At 49.8% G+C, this 17,372-nt stretch overlaps 7 protein-coding genes across 7 annotated transcripts; 5 read left to right on the top strand and 2 right to left on the bottom strand.

The window, feature by feature from the left end:
* Nucleotides 1-547: 547 nt before the first annotated feature.
* On the top strand, nucleotides 548-3,429 carry C8Q69DRAFT_102335 (hypothetical protein). The gene has a single exon (XM_028625024.1). It carries the CDS (start codon nucleotides 729-731, stop codon nucleotides 3,234-3,236), a length of 2,508 nt encoding a protein of 835 aa, XP_028481718.1. The 5' UTR covers nucleotides 548-728; the 3' UTR covers nucleotides 3,237-3,429.
* A 596-nt stretch (nucleotides 3,430-4,025) lies between these two features.
* Nucleotides 4,026-5,706, top strand: C8Q69DRAFT_493579 (putative UPF0676 protein; the record flags this gene model as incomplete). Its single annotated transcript, XM_028632192.1, has 3 exons — nucleotides 4,026-4,830; nucleotides 4,977-5,370; nucleotides 5,444-5,706. The coding sequence occupies exons 1-3, from the start codon at nucleotides 4,462-4,464 to the stop codon at nucleotides 5,704-5,706; spliced, it is 1,026 nt and encodes a 341-aa protein (XP_028481717.1). The 5' UTR covers nucleotides 4,026-4,461.
* A 13-nt stretch (nucleotides 5,707-5,719) lies between these two features.
* C8Q69DRAFT_102528 (fungal-specific transcription factor domain-containing protein) lies at nucleotides 5,720-8,517 on the bottom strand. Its single transcript, XM_028625026.1, has 5 exons — nucleotides 8,229-8,517; nucleotides 6,770-8,168; nucleotides 6,566-6,723; nucleotides 6,312-6,509; nucleotides 5,720-6,258 (listed from the first exon to the last, which is right to left on the bottom strand). Exons 1-5 carry the CDS (start codon nucleotides 8,404-8,406, stop codon nucleotides 6,011-6,013), a joined length of 2,181 nt encoding a protein of 726 aa, XP_028481716.1. The 5' UTR covers nucleotides 8,407-8,517; the 3' UTR covers nucleotides 5,720-6,010.
* An 871-nt stretch (nucleotides 8,518-9,388) lies between these two features.
* C8Q69DRAFT_447763 (PI31 proteasome regulator) lies at nucleotides 9,389-10,531 on the top strand (the record flags this gene model as incomplete). Its single annotated transcript, XM_028629238.1, has 2 exons — nucleotides 9,389-9,581; nucleotides 9,642-10,531. The coding sequence occupies 2 exons, from the start codon at nucleotides 9,389-9,391 to the stop codon at nucleotides 10,529-10,531; spliced, it is 1,083 nt and encodes a 360-aa protein (XP_028481715.1).
* A 566-nt stretch (nucleotides 10,532-11,097) lies between these two features.
* Nucleotides 11,098-12,379, top strand: C8Q69DRAFT_408081 (Metallo-dependent phosphatase-like protein; the record flags this gene model as incomplete). Its single annotated transcript, XM_028628182.1, has 6 exons — nucleotides 11,098-11,247; nucleotides 11,313-11,354; nucleotides 11,420-11,525; nucleotides 11,587-12,120; nucleotides 12,179-12,251; nucleotides 12,307-12,379. The coding sequence occupies 6 exons, from the start codon at nucleotides 11,098-11,100 to the stop codon at nucleotides 12,377-12,379; spliced, it is 978 nt and encodes a 325-aa protein (XP_028481714.1).
* Nucleotides 12,380-13,340: 961 nt separating this feature from the next.
* Nucleotides 13,341-14,475, bottom strand: C8Q69DRAFT_479717 (iron sulfur cluster assembly protein 1, mitochondrial precursor). Its single transcript, XM_028631465.1, has 2 exons — nucleotides 13,977-14,475; nucleotides 13,341-13,897 (listed from the first exon to the last, which is right to left on the bottom strand). Exons 1-2 carry the CDS (start codon nucleotides 14,338-14,340, stop codon nucleotides 13,683-13,685), a joined length of 579 nt encoding a protein of 192 aa, XP_028481713.1. The 5' UTR covers nucleotides 14,341-14,475; the 3' UTR covers nucleotides 13,341-13,682.
* Nucleotides 14,476-15,639: 1,164 nt separating this feature from the next.
* On the top strand, nucleotides 15,640-17,234 carry C8Q69DRAFT_479716 (hypothetical protein). The gene is made up of 2 exons (XM_028631464.1): nucleotides 15,640-16,677; nucleotides 16,748-17,234. The coding sequence occupies exons 1-2, from the start codon at nucleotides 16,089-16,091 to the stop codon at nucleotides 16,876-16,878; spliced, it is 720 nt and encodes a 239-aa protein (XP_028481712.1). The 5' UTR covers nucleotides 15,640-16,088; the 3' UTR covers nucleotides 16,879-17,234.
* The last annotated feature ends 138 nt before the right edge of the window (nucleotides 17,235-17,372 follow it).

The following is a 17,372-nucleotide window of genomic DNA, read 5'->3' as shown; positions in this document are numbered from 1 at the left end:
CAATTTGCTACAAAACCTTTATCCCACTTCTTTGACGCTCACTGTCATATTAATTAACGTTCATTACCAGTGCTACTCCTCACATTAAGCACTGGCGTCCTGTTGTGTCACGTTCCGAAGCGACTTCCGGGTCTCGGCCAATACTGTCAACACAGACCTCAGCGCACACCTCTGCTGCATAACACTCCTCAAGCAGTGGAAAAGGAGTTTCGGACGACTCTGAAGCTCGAGACTCTCTCTGACGGAAACGAGACCGCTACGACGAGAATCTGGCTCCTTCACCGCGCTTCCCCAGCCGCTTTCGGGCTCCGGCGTCTTCCCCCCTCCCACGCCATCATCCGCAATATCGACCCCTTTCCGCTCCATATCGCTTTCTAGATCGAAAACGAAAGGTCTTCGGAGGTGTCCTCTCGTTCTTTTTACGTGCGCTCTTCGGCCCCCAGGCGCCGCGCCGCGCTCGAGCTCGTCTCTGGGGTATCCGACACGAGCTGATCCCTTCGTTTCGCCATCGTGCGCAGTCACGGGTATACAGAGCGATAGTTGCTGGGCAGGAAAGGGCTCGCCGGAGGAGAACAACTGCTGGTGGTAGGGGGCTCGTCTCGTTCCTTTTCGGAAGGAGGAGACCGAAGGGACTGATTCCGACTGCTGGTCTTGCAGGGACGTCTGGAAAACGTGACGGTGTATCACACGCCACAAGACTGCCCTCGAAATATGCGGATGGTGGCCGGATGGCGCAGTACAATTCAGCAGGGTCGTGGGGAGGCGAGAGGGAGCCTGGGGCGCGCAGGAAAAAAGTCTATGGGTATCTCAAAGCAGCAAATGAGTTGCGCCAGTCCTATGCTGCGCAACTGATGCGGGGAACTACTCAAGACTATGACTACGATGAAGGGAATAGGGTTCCTGGTGCTTTCCCGGACGTTGAGGTTGCGCGGTCCGGCGATGAGGAAATGGTCATATTCCCCAGCTACGCGAGGAGGCATGTGAGGAAGAAGCCCGAAGTTCGAAGGAATGGGCCCCAGGAGTCATCCTTTGGGGACGATGCCGACCTAGATCAAAGCGGGCAAGAGCAATATTGGAGGGAACAGTGGGACACGTACGAGGATCAGCATGCAATCGCGGATGTTGATGTACGCGGTTGGATATATATGCCGCAGCGAGGACCATTGACTCGGAAGCACCGACTCTTGATTGCGCTCGCGAGAAGATTGAGTGGTGTTCCAGCGCCAACCCCAGGAAACAGTCGCGAGTCAAGCCAACCGCCGCCGTTGGCTGACAAGGCTACTCAGCCGACCAACCAAGAAGAAGACCTTGTGAATGGACAAGCACAAAGCCTAATCAATGAAGCAGAAGGCCATGCTGATGATGCATGGAGAGGCGCCGCATCCGATGAGCGTCAAGGACGAGTGTCCGGTCGAAGTTCGTCGACAGTGACCATCCCATCTATGGGAAAGGATGAGTTGGTTAAGGCCAATAAATATTTGATGGAAAGAATGCGTCCCTTTCTGGCGACTCCCGTGGTCGGGGTTCCTGTGACTGTTTTCTTTTTTAACGCTGAGCAAAGTCAGTCGCGAAACATCGTGACGAACGAGTCCGGTCATTTTTCTTTGAAAGCAGCATTGCCATTTGTGCCCACTGAGATCCGTGTCCTTGCCTCCGATAAGCTATCTGCTTCAAAGCCAGTGCAGATCACGGAGCCAAAAGGTGTCAGTTTGATCAGTGACATTGACGACACTATCAAGCACTCGGCCATTGCTAGCGGGGCTAGGGAGATCTTTAGGAACACGTTCGTGCGAGAGTTACAAGATCTCACCGTAGAAGGGGTCCGTGAATGGTACTCGAAACTGGCGAGCATGGGCGTGACTATGCATTACGTTTCGAATTCGCCATGGCAGCTCTACCCTCTTCTGGAGACCTACTTCAAACTGGCAGGTCTACCACCGGGCTCGTTTCATCTGAAACAATATAGTGGGATGCTCCAAGGTATCTTTGAGCCTACAGCTGAGAGGAAGAGAGGATCGTTAGAAAAGATCTTAGGCGACTTTCCTGAGCGCAAGTTCATTCTTGTCGGTGACAGCGGCGAGGCTGATCTCGAGGTCTACACGGACATTGTTTTGGCATATCCAGGTAGAATACTCGGGATCTTCATTCGAGACGTCACGACACCTGTACAGAAAAGGTTCTTCGACAAGTCTGCCGATCATATCGAGGCAGTAGCCAAGCAGAACCGCAGTACAGGCCAGTTGATCGATCACTCAGATGCAGCCGAGAACCGGCCGGCATTACCGCCTCGTCGAGTTCCTTCGGAGCCCGATGCGAGGACCACCAAGAACGCTGACTTGATTGACTTGAATGAACCGGAGCCTGCGAAAAGCAATTCTAATGCTGTGAACTCGACAAGCAGCAAACTGCCTCCTGTGAAGCCATCAAAGCCGCCTACACTGCGCAAGGCTTCTACTGATCTTGGGCCATCGTTATCTCCTGAACGGGAAGCTCGCCCTACTCCGATGGAAGACATATGCCGGAAGCCAGTACCAGTGCCACCTGAAAAACCGCGCCAACTTTCTGCTTCGCGCGGAACTCAGTCAGAGCAGCGGCCACAACTGCCCGTCAGGCCTGGACAGCAGGGCAAGCCGCCAGTGCCTAGTCGAAACACAAACCAGAGTGACCAAAGCCAGTCAGGCAGTTACGCCAGTAGTGTTCGAAATGCTGTTAGCAGCGTTTACAACAACCTTCCGTCGACAAACTTGCGTCGACCTGCAACGTCTGTTGAGACCACTTCTGCCCAACCAGCACGGTCAAAACAGCCGCCACCAGTCCCTCCGCCACGCAGAAGTACAGCCGTTACCTCTACTACTACTCCTACCAAATCACCCCCGCCCGAGAGGCTCCCAAGTGCGTTCTCCGCAGCTGCCCAGTATGCTTCCGAGCGTCTGCCCTGGTCGTCTAGTCCTGCGAGCCTCGTGAAGGCCTCTGCTTCTACACCGGACTTCGGCAGGACAAACACAAATAGCACTAGCGATTACGAGAACCCCGATGCATATGTCCCGCCAGCGCCGTTGCCAAACAAACGCGAGGAGCTGTGGAGACGCCGGTGGGAGCGAGCCAAATCCATCTTGGATCGTGAAGGTGTCGTTCTAGGCACTTGGCGGGTGGGGAGTGACGTGCAGGACGTGTGTGTATGGCTCGTCGAGGAGGCGCAGAAAGAGATGCAGGAGCAGGAGAATAATGGATTATGAAAGACTTGAGTTCCGCACACGATATGACGATACGGCACTTTTATGCGAAGAGGGCCTTTGTAGATAGCATTCCAGGAATAAATTATGGGAAAGGGCTTCAGTTACATATGTTAGACTCATGGATTGTATTATACGAGATACCATAGTTGAACCGAATATCAATTTTTTCGCCCAGAAAGAATACTCTAATTTCACCTGAACACGACCCATAATCATAGTGAATTCCAACTTGGCATAGAACTACTTAGACTGTCCACATAACTTTATCAGCCAATATATATTAAAGGCTAATAGACCCTGGCAGGAAAACATGATAAGAGAACTAACTACCTTCCAATGAACCGGAATTATGTCCTGCTATACCATACCTCACTGTTTCCCTACTGAAACTTCTATATTTATTCCAGCATGCTCTTCATCTTACTCGAAAGATAATAAATATGAATAACCGATCCACCCTCAACCGCGCAACTGCGCAACTGCGCAACCGGCTTTTCCGCATCTTGATTGGTGGAGTCTGATATCTAGTAGTCGGTTATGTTGCAATAAACCGGACTCCGTCACAAGCGATTCGTCGTGATCCGATCGGATAGAAATATTGTCGTTGATGAAATAGATAACATCGTGGACAGAGAAGATGATAATCCACCTATCTAGCTGTTCCGTCATCAGACCACGAAAAAAAGGACAACTCGATTCAACTCGATCCAAGTTACGAATAGTCAATCCACTACTACTAATATAGTTAACCGATCAGTGTTGAAACATCTAGACCGTTTTAAAGTTGGCCGATGGTCTCCGGACCCCTCTCTGGAAACTTTCCAATTCAAGTAAAGTTGTAAAAATATCGGCCAACTCCTCTTCCATTCCCCATGAGGGGTGGAGCGGAGACGATGGATTCTTGTATTTGTATTCGCTGGATTCATTTAGCAAGGATATGGGTCTCGTCGCGAGCGTGGTTGTTTAACTAGTCTCAGAGGTAGATAATGGGACTGATCGGTGTAGTTATTGCTTATCGGGCGGGGTTGAGTCGATAGGCAAAGATGTTTCTTGGGATATATATATGAGGCTGCGCTATCCTGCTAGCGATTCCTGATACTTAATGAATTGAATGATTATTTATTTATCCAAGCCCTGAGACCGATAGGGAGAGGAAAAAAAAAATCAATCTCGAGTTTTTACTGTATACCTAGTCAAGCAAGTACATACTCAACAACTGGCCAAAATGTCCAACCCCCCAGAAGAATCAACCCTCCCCCTTCCCATAATCGACTTCTCCTCCTTCCAACCAACCAGCACACCAGCTGAACGTCTCGCCGTCGCGAAACAACTCACCGACGCATGTCGTAATGTTGGCTTCGTTTATATCATCAACCATCAAGTGTCGCCTGAGCGATTGGAAGAAGCGTTCGGATGGTCGAAGAAACTGTTTGACTTGAAGACGGAAGAGAAGATGCTTGCGCCCCATCCGGATGGACCGAAGGTGCATCGGGGGTATTCGTGGCCGGGGCTGGAGAAGGTGAATCAGGTCCTTGGCGATGAGGAGGATAGTGAGACGTTGAAGAAGAAGACGAGGGAGGTGGTGGATTGTAAGGTTAGTAGTTGTTTTTTTATTTTATTTTTGAGAGTTGGGTCTTCTTGTTTAGTGTGGTCTTGATCAATAGGGGTATGTTATGGGTTGAATACTAACAGACGCGATAGGAAAGTTATGAGATTGGCAGCGAATCCAACAACGACCAGCCCAATGTCTGGCTGCCGGAAGACGTCCTTCCCGGATTCCGCGAATTCACTACCTCATTCTACTGGGAATGCTGGCGCACAGCACAAGATATCCTCCGCGCTTTGTCTCTCGGCTTGGGTCTTCCTGAGGAAGACTATCTCCTGCGCTTTCACGATGGTCACAACAACCAGCTGCGTCTACTGCACTACCCACCGGTACCGGCATCGGTGCTGGAGAGTCAGAAGTCAGCAAGGATGCCAGCACATACGGACTGGGGTTCCGTCACTATGTTATTCCAGGATGACTGTGGAGGGTTGGAGGTGCAGAATCGGCACGGGGAGTTCGTGAAGGCGCCGCCGCTGAAGAATGCTATTATTATGAATATCGGTGATATTTTGATGAGGTGGAGTAATGGTATGTATTTGACCTGTATAGGGATTTGCAGCACCAAGGAAGAAGATGACTGTGGCTAACAGAGCTATTTCAGATATCCTCAAATCGAACCTTCACCGGGTGGGATTGCCTCCATTCCAAGACCGCTTTGAAGGGGATGAGCGCATGACTCGGGCTCGTTACTCGATTCCGTATTTCATCAGTCCGAATGTCGACTGTGTCATCCAGTGCCTGCCCTCATGCTCGGACGCTCAGAATCCCGCAAAGTATCCGCCTGTGGTGCAGCATGAATATCGGATTATGCGGGCTAGTATGCAGTATGAGACAAAGACGACCAAGGCTGTTGCGGTTGCCTAGATGTATATGAATGATATGTGAAGATGTGATGTTATATATATTAGCTATCTCGTAATTGAAGCGACGATTATCTTCAAAACGGGCTTGAATTATAAACAGGGGGTAATGACAGAGAGAAAAGAAACTTTCACATCAATCAGTTTCGGCATAAGAACTCATTTCAACATCAACCGTAATAGAGTAGGATATGGATAGCAATTAGCCATGAACGCTTGTGGTATGTTGTGCATTAGTGTTGTAAAAACGAGGAGAACTCATCTGTAACCACATTAGGATGTGACGAACGACGATTAGAAGTACGGCGCTAAGCCTCGTCCCTAACTCCCCCCTTCCGCATGATCTTGATGGCCTCTTTGAAGAACGACTCGGTTCGCAAAAGGGCAGGCCGTACAAGTCCCGTACCGGCCTCGTCAGTCACCTCAGCTAGACATCGCAATGCGTGTCTGTAGCCTTCTAAGAGCGCATAGGACTTCTCAACTTGTCCGGCCGTCGAGGCACATAGAAATAGATATATCAGAAAGTTACCGGCGTGCACGAGATGAGTTCTTGAATCTGGTAGGAGTTAGTCATTTAGCATGAGGTATGAACGGAAGCTGTTAACCTACGCCGGCCCCAGAAAGCACACAAGTCCTCTGCCTTAATGCTAGATACCAGTTTCACGAAGAGGCTAAATTCCTCTAAGGCTGAATCAAAGTGCGTGCGGAGATTAGAGAACGGATTAGACTTTGACAACGGTGTCGCAGGAGACATAAGAGCGCGTAGAAGGAGGCTCTTGACTGAGAAAAACGCTAAATGGAGAGGTCCTGCAGAATATCTATTAGTGGAGACAGTCTACATGATAACAAAAGTGAGAACATGCCATTTGTGCGAGTGTCACCTATTCCTGCTGTGTAGCTGACCGCGAGACATTGAGGCAGCATTGTATACCAGCCATCCATTTCAGCTCGCAGGACATACAGCGACTGATCGACCAGTCCAGTAGCTGTTGGAGCCAAGAATGAGGGATCGCGTACAGTGCTAGGAGGCGTTAGCATGAGAAAAGTGGTGCTGCACATGTGCTTACTATGCGTAATCGAGAAGCGTGCTTAGAAGTTTGGACAGTCTGACTGTCTCGAGGAAGTTGACTGCCCTGGATCGATTAGGATGTCGATCGGGCTCAGATATGATACGGCCACACGCCAAATCTGCCACGTCTTCTTCGACTAGTAGATCCTCTATTGTAATGTCGCTGGTATCGAAGGAACTCTGAGGGATATGAGAAGGATTGCCGTGACTTAAGGATGACCATTTGTCAGTTGCAAAGGTCGCCCACCACAACTTCTTCCGTAGGCTTTTCTCCCACGCCGGTATATTCCAGAGCGATGGATCCTGCTGGAGACCCAGGTTCTGCGCACATGAGGTTGCTTGACAAGCAAAGGTCCAATTTCTAGGACTCTCTGTTGTCTGCGTCAAAGGTGGTGTCTCCTGCAAGGCCAGCAGGCATGCTTGTAGTGTACTCAACTTCGGTGAATCGAGTTCCCTGTTGAGCGCAGTATGGACTTGATCGAAGAGTTCATGTTGTGAAACAAGGGGTTGGGACTGCAAAGTACTGTCCTGCGCCCAGAAGGGACAGGCTAGCCCGTATACCACTCCTCGTAAGGAGGCAGGGATACTGAACTTGTCCTCGGAGTATGACTTCAGAAAACGTGCCTTTGAGAGAATTGGAAATGCTGGATGTACGAAGCGAAAATATAAGCGGACTAATGCGTCGCCGCATGATCCCACGAGGGTTTCGATCCGCTCCGATGCCAGCTGTTTCACCTTGTTGTCTCGATCTGGAAACAAATCATGGACAATATTGAAATGGATCGGAGGCCGCCTATCTGGGACATTTCCAGGAAACACTTGACGTATATTGACATCTACATAGCTGGTCTCGTTCAAGATATTGGAGCGAAAAGAAGAAAGTAAATTTGCATCCTGGTCACTGGAAGGGCCCAGAAAATGGGCTGTTAGTCCCTTGACGTCGTCTAGAGTCCCTTCCCCGGGTCCCTCCGGGCGAGTACAGCTATGGTCCGAAGAGTTCTGCGGCTCCGGTCGACAGGAGAGGCGACTTTGGTTATAACGCATATCAGGTGGACCGACGTTGACCGGCGATAGCTGATTTAATGAATGGGGATTGTAGACCATAGGGGCTGGGAGCATGATTGAACCTCCCGCTGGATCTGGTGCATGATTACCGTCTGGATATATGAATGTGCCATACGTGCCAAACCCGTCACCCCTGTACGCGTCAATCTGCATATTGGCAGAGAATTGTTCTGGAGATCCATTCTTACTCTGCTTGGAGGGCCCAACAACGGAAGATCCAGTGCTGTCACTGGTAGAAGCCCTAGGTCTTGTAGTTGTCGTTGGCTTTCGAATCCTCTCCGTAGGAGTCGACGCAAATGTGCAATCTCGGCCCTTTCCCTCACAATATCGACCTGCAAGTGCTGTAAGTATACAGAGTAGACAATTGGTTTATGATATTTTTCTGAGCATACATGGTGGTCGCACAGTGATGACACACGCCGATTTGCGATGACGGCAAGCATCGCAAGGACGATCCTTGCGACTTCGTGACCGTCTCGCTCGTCCAAATCGTGTCTCTATATGAATCTTCCGCTTAGGGCCCTCTTCTTTGATTGGATGGCTTCCATCAGCCATCTCGAATTGTGCCATAGGTACTCTGTATAAAGGTGGTTTAGGTGACCAAGAGACACGCGATCGTTTGATAGATCGTGACAGCGAGCCTCGGCCCCAGATCTAGTGTGCTTGGTGACTAGCAACTTGTAAGGAGAACACTGGGGTTCTGCCGCAATGGCAACGAAGAGCACCCCCCATAATGAACCCCGCTGGCGCTTATCAGTGACTACCGAGACCATAAGTCCATCCGGGGTTGGCGTCAAGTGAATTGATAAGTGCAACGGAATCCCCGTATCCAATCAGATTTCCAATCCCAATGGAGAGACTGACTACCAGGTAGGTTCTCATATTCGATTGCCCGCTTTGTAAAAGATAATACCTGCATTGAGAATTGATTTCAGGATCCTAACCGCCTAAGCTGTTAGTTAAACTCTTTACCCGTGTTTCGTGGTCCGTAGGAGCATAAGCCTCTTGCCACGAGTAACCGTTGGGATTTACCCCCACTCGTGAACTGTGCTCAGTCCAGGCACGCCGTAACGACTTAGTGTACTCATTATTCTGAATAACTAGAAGGGTTGTAAGCCTTGGTAGCTGGATATATTATAGAAGTCCTGTTGGACTGTTCCGGTACCTTCATACCCGATAGAGTAGTTGTAGGCCACGTTGCAGAGCTCACAGTAAATAGTCAGCATGTAGTCATCATTGGCTAGTTAAGATGTGTATGAAGAATTCCCATTGCAATGAGTATCGTATAAGCCACCGATAGAAGACAATCAGTGGTGATTATTGATATGCTGCCTATCAATAATTCCGGCCGGCACAGCCTAGGCGCGGGCGGTGCGAGAAGGCGGGGTGTGGATTTGCAGTGTTTGCGCTCTAGGCATCAGCTGCTTTGACGTCGCGTTCTCGCGAACTTGAAGGGGCAACTCACTTCAGGGCTCTCATAAACGCCGTCACATCCTCTGTGACTTGAACGGAACTTTCCAAACGATTATACGGCTCTAATTGCAGCTTCATCATGTCCAGTTCGCAAGACAGGGCGCTGGCTCTGGCGCCCGACCGCGTGTTGGACATTGCAGCCAAGGCTCTCACTCAGGACGGGGAGCAAGCCCAGCTAAAGAATGCATATGAGGCCGTTGCCTTGATCGGACACGCCTGCATGGTCGCAGTGGATTTCCGTCTGATTGGACTGGGAGAAGACCATAAACTAGGTTTGTTCAAGACACCTTCTCATGAGAGATATCAAGAAACTAATGCTCTGGTTTTGATAGATCCTACAGACTCCCCAGTGCTCCCTAAGGAGTGGAACGCTAACACCACCTATGCTTTTCGATATGCTCACACACAGTCCTCGATGGAGTTTCTACTCAAAGTAAATCGATTAGGGAATAATGCTGTGGTCCTGGCCTTGGCTCTCGGCCATGACAAAACTACATCCTTCGATATCGCGGCGAAAGACTACGTCTCCGAATCTTCCCTCCCTCTATCTACCACGTCTGAAGCCTCAACTGCCCTGAGACAAGTCTTTATTTCGAATCCGCGTCTGAATGACCTGATCGGACTGTTTAAGGTAAATGTGATCCAGAGATTGGCACCGGGGCTACAGAAAGAAGGGTATGAGGACACCGGGGAGCCATCCCGCACAAGACAGCCTGAACGGCCACAGCAGCCTGAACGCGATCCATTGCGTGATGACCGACTACCAGAGCCAGCTCGTCCTTATCCCTTCGATGACCCGTTGGCGGACATTCCCCGTCGGCCCATGCCTCCCGGGGATTTCCCACCACCGGGCTTTGAGGACGAATATGAGATTAACCGGCCTCCCCGGGGGTGGCCAGGTGGCTACGGAGGAAGGAACCCATTGAGTATTGGCGAGAGAGATCTCTATCCTCCCGGTCTGGGACCCAATGACCCGTTAAGAGGGACTTTCGGGCCTGGAGGGGGTGGTGGAGGTGGAATGCATCCAACCTTCGACGATCCTCTTTTTGGCGGACGTCGAGGGGGAGGCTACGACCCTCAAGCGCCTCCAGGCTCTAGATACGATCCAGTCGGCCCAGGCGATGGCCCTCCATTTGGTCGAGGCAGTCCTTTTGGTGGTGGGCGCGGCAGAGGTGCTGGAGGGTTTGGGGGGTTTGGGGGCTTTGGCGGTGACATCATTTAGGCTTGCGGATAGTAACGAGCCCTTTTAACGAGCGTGCCTTACTTGAGGGCACACGAAGTAACGAAAAAGCACATTGTAATGCTATCACGTTGAACACTACTACTGTAAGAGATCACATCAGATAGGAATCACTATTAATAATGCATCACTGTATATCTTCTTGTCTCGAACAGGAAATCACCTTGTATCAAAAATTTAGGTGGGGTTGTCGAGGTCTCGAGCTTCCCCCAGTCCTGATCCTGGGGCGTGGCTGAGGCTCAATGTGGCGCGAACGCTGTTTGGGATGGTCAGTGAGAGAAGCCCATCCCGACTTGCGTTTCAGCACGGCAGAGCCCTCCGCAGGACAAACACTCAACCCCACGATCAGAACGGCAGCGTGATAGCGTCTGGAGTTCTTTGTTACCACTCGATCTAATCCTCTTCCTATATCCTTCACCTGTTTCCATCACTCCCCTGTGTCGTCTATCCCTCCCCTTGACTCGCACGAGACCGTCATCCCCACCCCTCCCCAGCTCCAGTTGTCCTGAGCTTCTTCTCTCTGCGTGGACAGACCAATGGACAACAACATGGAAATCGACACTGCTCGGTCGCCCGAGCCACACCAGCTCTCCCCTGTGACGGATCCTGGGTCGATCCCGACTCTCGATGGGTGGATTGAGAACCTGATGAGCTGCAAGCAGTTGTCCGAGAATGATGTGCAGAGATTGTGTGATCGGGTAAGTCGCAGCGCCCCGAAAAGCAACCTGGACGCATTGCAGAGGACTGATAGAGCTCTTTCTAGGCAAGAGAAGTCCTACAGGACGAGTCAAATGTCCAGCCAGTGGTATGTGGCCCCTATTGACTGAGATGCGACCGTGGGGGAACGGGGTAAATTGACAACCGCCGCAGAAATGTCCCGTCACGGTCTGCGGAGATATCCACGGCCAGTTTCACGACTTGATGGAACTTTTCCGCATAGGCGGACCGAATCCAGACACAAATTACCTCTTTATGGGTAGGCATCAGATGCAGTCTTTCGTTGGGGCCACCTTCTCACGCTTATCTCGTCATTGCAGGTGATTATGTCGACCGTGGCTACTACTCCGTCGAGACGGTGACTCTTCTGGTCGCCCTTAAAATCCGCTACCCGCAGCGAATTACGATCCTGCGTGGCAACCATGAATCTCGCCAGATCACACAAGTCTACGGCTTTTACGACGAGTGCCTGCGTAAATATGGCAACGCCAATGTCTGGAAATACTTCACCGACCTTTTCGACTACCTACCCCTCACCGCTCTCATTGAGAACCAGATTTTCTGCCTCCACGGAGGTCTCAGTCCTTCCATCGATACCCTTGATAATATTCGTTCCCTGGACCGTATCCAGGAAGTGCCCCATGAAGGCCCCATGTGCGATCTGTTGTGGAGTGACCCAGATGACCGATGTGGCTGGGGTATCTCCCCTCGTGGAGCGGGATACACATTCGGACAGGATATCTCCGAAGCATTTAATCACAACAATGGCTTGACTCTGGTTGCTCGAGCGCACCAGCTCGTGATGGAGGGGTATAATTGGTCCCAGGACCGAAACGTCGTTACGATCTTTTCTGGTATGTTCCTAGCGGTGGCAGCCCAGTATAAACTGACGTGTGCTAACAATGAGCTCAGCTCCCAATTACTGTTACCGCTGCGGTAATCAGGCCGCGATTATGGAGATTGATGAGCATCTCAAGTATACATTGTATGTCCTACCCACCCCTATTATTCTTGAACGAGCGTTCTGACTATGAGTGCAGCTTGCAATTCGACCCGTGTCCTCGGGCAGGAGAACCCATGGTATCAAGGCGTACGCCGGATTATTTCCTCTAGACAATAGAGCGTTTTGTCCTTCATCCTCTTCACGACCTTTTTTGTACTTGTTCATCCAGCCGGGAAACTGCATCCTTGGTCATCAGCAGCGTGAGCCAAGGAGGTTGGAGGCTGGCAGGGAGGAGCGTAGAGAGAAGGTCCGAGGGCCTGACCTAATTTGTGCATGTCCCTATGTTTGGCCGTTTTGTTGATACCATCATGAAAACGAAAAGAAGAGATAATATTTTCAGTATGTTCGAATTCGGCAGCAGAGTGCCATTTAGCTCTAGACCGGCCACTAGAGATCGAGAGTTGGCAGCATCCATTGTCTGTCTGGCTGCTAGAGAATGCCACCACTAACTAACATGTCTCTGACCTACCTACTATGCCACTCCAGCTCTATTTCATTCAAGACCCCAAGGCTATATTCTATAAATTATCATAGGGAAGCCACACTACCTGTAAATATCCTGGTCCACAGTGATTGTCACTGGCCACATCACATGCACCTTGCGTGACGAGTGACAACCCCTGTCCCTGTCCCTGTCCCCTGAAGGGATGCGGGGAGATGAGCCTCCTCTTACAGGGGCATACTGAATCTGAAAAGTAAAAATATATTATCCACGACTCGACAAATATCTCAACCACAGAGGTCTTTTCCACATTCTAGCTACTTATATATGTGCAGTGCCCTCTACATTAGTCAAGTTGCATCCTGTTAGTAAGTCGTTCTGGCTGAGTCTGCGGATACATTAGGTAGGACGGTCATGGCGTGGATCGAGTCTAATACGTTAAAGTAATTCGCTTAAGTTATCATGGATGAAGAATGAAGTGATTATTTATGGTAGGAATAGCCATGCAAGCGTTTTCTTTGAGGGGGGTTACTTCTCCTCCGGTAGATCCGGTTAAGTAGGTAGGACAGGGATGATCGAGATTTCTAGAAGCTGGTATTCTTTACGACATTGATGATTTCTTTCAAAAGTGGAGAAGTTCGACATTTCAAAATGTATTATTTTTGTTCAAGTTATATTTCATACATAAATATATTCGAAAAAGACAATTTAGAACTCCCGCCACCCCCTAATGAAGGACAGTAAAACACAAAGGAAACCCCTAGGATCAGGAAATAACTGATTGATGCACATGGAAAGAAAGCACCCATATGAAAACGGAAACAGAATGCAGGTCAAGGTATCACATCATAATGCACATTCTCTTTGCAGTCTCGACTTCGAAACACAATCCGCATACCCAGCCTGCAGCGAGAACAAATGGGACTTTTGCTTAAGACTGGAAAGAAACTAATTCATTGAATTCCTCCCATTTACGCCTGGGCGGCGGCCTGAGCGACGGATTCCTTGTCGAAAGCCTTGGCCGTACCAGCGAGGTTGGTCGTGGCAGCACCGGCTCTCTTCGATTCGTAGTCCTTGAGAGCGGCCTTGATGGCATCCTCAGCGAGAAGAGAGCAATGCAGCTTGACGGGGGGCAGGCACAGCTCAGAGGAGATATCGGTGTTCTTGATCTTAGCGGCTTCTTCCACTGTAGATTTTTGATGTTAGTATCATTTTCATACTTCGTATTGCATTCGCATTTTGATAAGAATATGGGCCAAACTTACGAGACTTTCCCTTCAACAGCGTCGTCAGGTAACTTGAGCTGGCAATGGCCGAACCACACCCGAAAGTCTTGAATCGCGCCTCCGTAATGTTGCCCGTCTTCTCATCGACCTGGATATCCAATCTGATCACATCACCGCATGCCGGAGCACCGACCAGACCACTGCCCACATTGGGATCTTTCCTGTTCAACGATCCCGCGTTGCGAGGGTTGCTGTAGTGGTCGATGACCTTCTCATGGTAGGATCGTCGGGCAGGCGCAGATGCACCCAGAGATGCCGGCGACCGGATGGGAGCGGCGGAGCGCAGGCCCGTTCGGGCGGACAGGGAGTTCGCGGCGCGGAAAGCTGTTCTCACTGAAAACATTTTTGATATATGTGTTGTGTTATGTTGCTCTGTTGTATCGAGTTTGATGATCGTTGTATGTTGGATAGTAGTTGGTAGAGTTCAAAGAATGAGAGAGCCGAAATTAATGGAGATAAGTTGGGAAGAAGAACGCGGGTTAGTAACCAAGTGACGTCGGAGATTGCCACACGTGGGTCCGGCATCGGAGCGGATTTATCAGATCCCGTAACTTCGGCCGAACTTGATCGGGAAAGTCCCCTGCTCCGATTGGCCGGTTGTCCGGTCTCGTGCTGTTTCCTCGGCTATGATTCGACGAGCTCCGCTTATCAGATTGCGTGCACAGAAGTCGGGTCACGTGAAACAATTTCGTCCGATAAGCTGATTCAGTTTCGCTGAGACATCTCGGAGAGACAGCATAGGTATTTAGGATAGTGCTACAAGGTACCGGGGATGATAGTAGCAGTCAGTGCTAGTTGATTCAGCTGTTGTGTCTTTTATTTGTCGTTATTCAGTATTCTTCATGATACAGTGCTCTTGAACCCGAGCGAAAATTCCATGAAAACAAAGGTTTCTACGGACCCACCAGGTCAAATCATTTTGATATGATTCGCTACAGCTGCATAACATCCTACTACAGTTCTTTATCAGATTGCTTCAGAACAGCAACTAGAAAATATGACAGTATGGCAGTCGACATGTACTGTCACCAGCCGTAATATGGCTAGGTAGGACGTTCTCTCTCGAGAAGCAATGGTTACTTTCTTCTTCCCTAGAATGCTCTTCAATGTGGCATCGGCTGTGGCGGATGTATTGTGTAGTCGTGACGCCGTGTCCGGCAATCTGCGCGATATTGTGTTCTTCGAATCGAAGGAAGACGGCTGTACTTCGTAAATATGTACTACGTAGATCTGTTTTTATTCAATGACAGTTTGCAGGGTAAATATAGCTCTGTGGCGATTAGGCGAATTAGGAATAGCGGGCAAGTTGAGGTAGAGTGGTGTTAGACGTCTCAAATCTAGACTCTAGACTGGTTTAGGTAGTAAAGGTAATGTTCCACGCTGTAGGTATATGCGTTTCATATGATCCTTATTCAGAGGAATATAGGTAAGTCTTGCCAGACGGGAACTGAAATTTAACAAGCTGAAGAAAAAGCACCTAATCCTGCCCTGCGTTGGTTGGCTCGGAGAACAAAGGACAAAGTTACCTACCACTTACATCGACAGCTCAATACGAACACGCCTTCTACAAGGTTCTCATTCGCCGTGTTATTCATTACCTCAGGAAGATGTCACTTGATGTTATACTATCGTCAGTCGAGTATCTCGATGGACATCATGGAGCAGCAGCCGGAAGTTGAGTTCCATATAAGTACCTAACATTATGAGGAACCGTGAGGGACCGTCTCTTCCCTATCAAAACCACCGAGCTCACTAGCATTTTCTATTGTTTATCTCGAATCTCCCGTAGAGGAGCGCAGTTTACAACCTTCTGGACACTACTCAAAGAATCGATAACGGGGCATATACAGATTCACAATGTCTAGCGACGAGTTGGTGGCGCAGACGCTCTTCGACGTCAAGGGCTTCGTGGCCGTGGTGACTGGTGGTGGAAGTGGCATAGGTCTCATGGCTGCACAGGCCCTGGCTGCTAATGGTGCTCGTGTGTATGTGGTTGGAAGGAGAAACGAGCCACTTCACACTGTCGCCAAGAAATATTCTTCAAATGGGCAGATTATCCCGTAAGTTATTCAATTATGTGCCCAGTAGGCTATGGATATGGGCGGATCTCTGACTTTCCAATGCCGTAGTCTTCCAGGAGACATCGCCCATACGGATGGCGTTAAAGCCATCGCAGCCGAACTTGAAAAGAATGAAGACAAAGGAATCAACATCCTAATCAACAACGCCGGCGTCTCTCCTGAATCCCGCGCCACTAGTCAGGCCGACAAAGTCGACTTCTCCGACGCAAATGCAGTCGGCAAGTGGATGGTCCTCGACGGCACCGAAGCCTGGCGTGAATCATATGCCGGCAATGTCGCTGCTCACCACTTCCTAACCGCTGCGCTGCTTCCCCTACTCAACAAGGGACGCGAGGCCATTCCCGGACATTCAAGTTCCATCATTAATATCTCGAGTACGGCGGGAATGACGAAGACACCCTCTAGAGGCCAATTCGCCTATTCGTCCAGCAAAGCGGCTTTCTTGCATCTGACCAAGGAATGGGCGCATACATTCGTGCCCCTGCGCATTCGGGCCAATTGTATTGCCCCAGGTCTGTTCCCGTCAGAAATGACGACTGGCGGATCGGATGAGAATCAGAAATCGCACATCATCGGTGCTGGGCAGCATTTCCCTGCAGGTACGTAATATTTGTTATGGGAGTCCCAAGTCTACGGATCGGGTGAGATATACTTACTAACTTCTGTCAGGTCGTACTGGACGAGAGACCGACATTGGTAGCGCTGTCCTCTACTTGGCCAGTCGTGCAGGAACCTACGTGAACGGACAAGTGGTTCATGTCGATGGCGGTCTCCTTTTGAAGACCCCTTCATCTGGTTGAATTGGTTGCATGTACTGTCCTGTAGTGACAACTAACGCAAGGCTGAAGGTCTGGCAAGGAAAGTCATGACAAATAAGTAAGCATATGTAGCATAATGAAATGATAACAAGAAAGCTAAGAAAGAGAGTATCGTATCGTTTATAATGGAGCTACTAAGCCATGGTAAATGACAGCAGAGACGGTGCCATTCTTCAGGCTAAAATAGGGAGAACGGGCAACTAACGCGTTGGAGATGCTTCCAGCCAAGGATCAATCAATATGAGGATCCTGACCAAGAACATGCGTTCTCCACGTTTTGAACAATTGGCTCTGTATTTGCCGCTGTTTCTGCCAAGGCCCGCGCGTCAAAACATGATCGTTTACATTTATTATAATGTCTAAATCCACTCGTCCGTTTTATACCTTCAGCCTTCTCGGACTAAATATCTACCCCTCTTTAAATACTTAGTTATCTGGAGACAATTAGCCCGTAATCTGTAGGCTTATAATATAGC

The sequence above is a fragment of the Paecilomyces variotii genome (assembly GCF_004022145.1).
Source record: "Paecilomyces variotii strain CBS 101075 chromosome Unknown C8Q69scaffold_14, whole genome shotgun sequence".
Taxonomy (NCBI): Eukaryota; Fungi; Ascomycota; class Eurotiomycetes; order Eurotiales; family Thermoascaceae; genus Paecilomyces; species Paecilomyces variotii.
This window is presented reverse-complemented; position numbering and strand designations above follow the sequence as displayed.

Coding starts and splice junctions, on each gene's coding strand:
- C8Q69DRAFT_102335 (XM_028625024.1), top strand. CDS start 729: ATGGCGCAGTACAATTCAGCAGGGTCGTGGGGAGGCGAGAGGGAGCCT.
- C8Q69DRAFT_102528 (XM_028625026.1), bottom strand. CDS start 8,406: ATGGCACAATTCGAGATGGCTGATGGAAGCCATCCAATCAAAGAAGAG. Junction 6,724..6,769: donor ACGCTTCTCGATTACGCATA/GTAAGCACATGT, acceptor AACGCCTCCTAG/CACTGTACGCGATCCCTCAT. Junction 6,259..6,311: donor GTGTGCTTTCTGGGGCCGGC/GTAGGTTAACAG, acceptor AACTCCTACCAG/ATTCAAGAACTCATCTCGTG.
- C8Q69DRAFT_479717 (XM_028631465.1), bottom strand. CDS start 14,340: ATGTTTTCAGTGAGAACAGCTTTCCGCGCCGCGAACTCCCTGTCCGCC. Junction 13,898..13,976: donor GCTGTTGAAGGGAAAGTCTC/GTAAGTTTGGCC, acceptor AAAAATCTACAG/TGGAAGAAGCCGCTAAGATC.
- C8Q69DRAFT_479716 (XM_028631464.1), top strand. CDS start 16,089: ATGGATATGGGCGGATCTCTGACTTTCCAATGCCGTAGTCTTCCAGGA. Junction 16,678..16,747: donor TGGGCAGCATTTCCCTGCAG/GTACGTAATATT, acceptor AACTTCTGTCAG/GTCGTACTGGACGAGAGACC.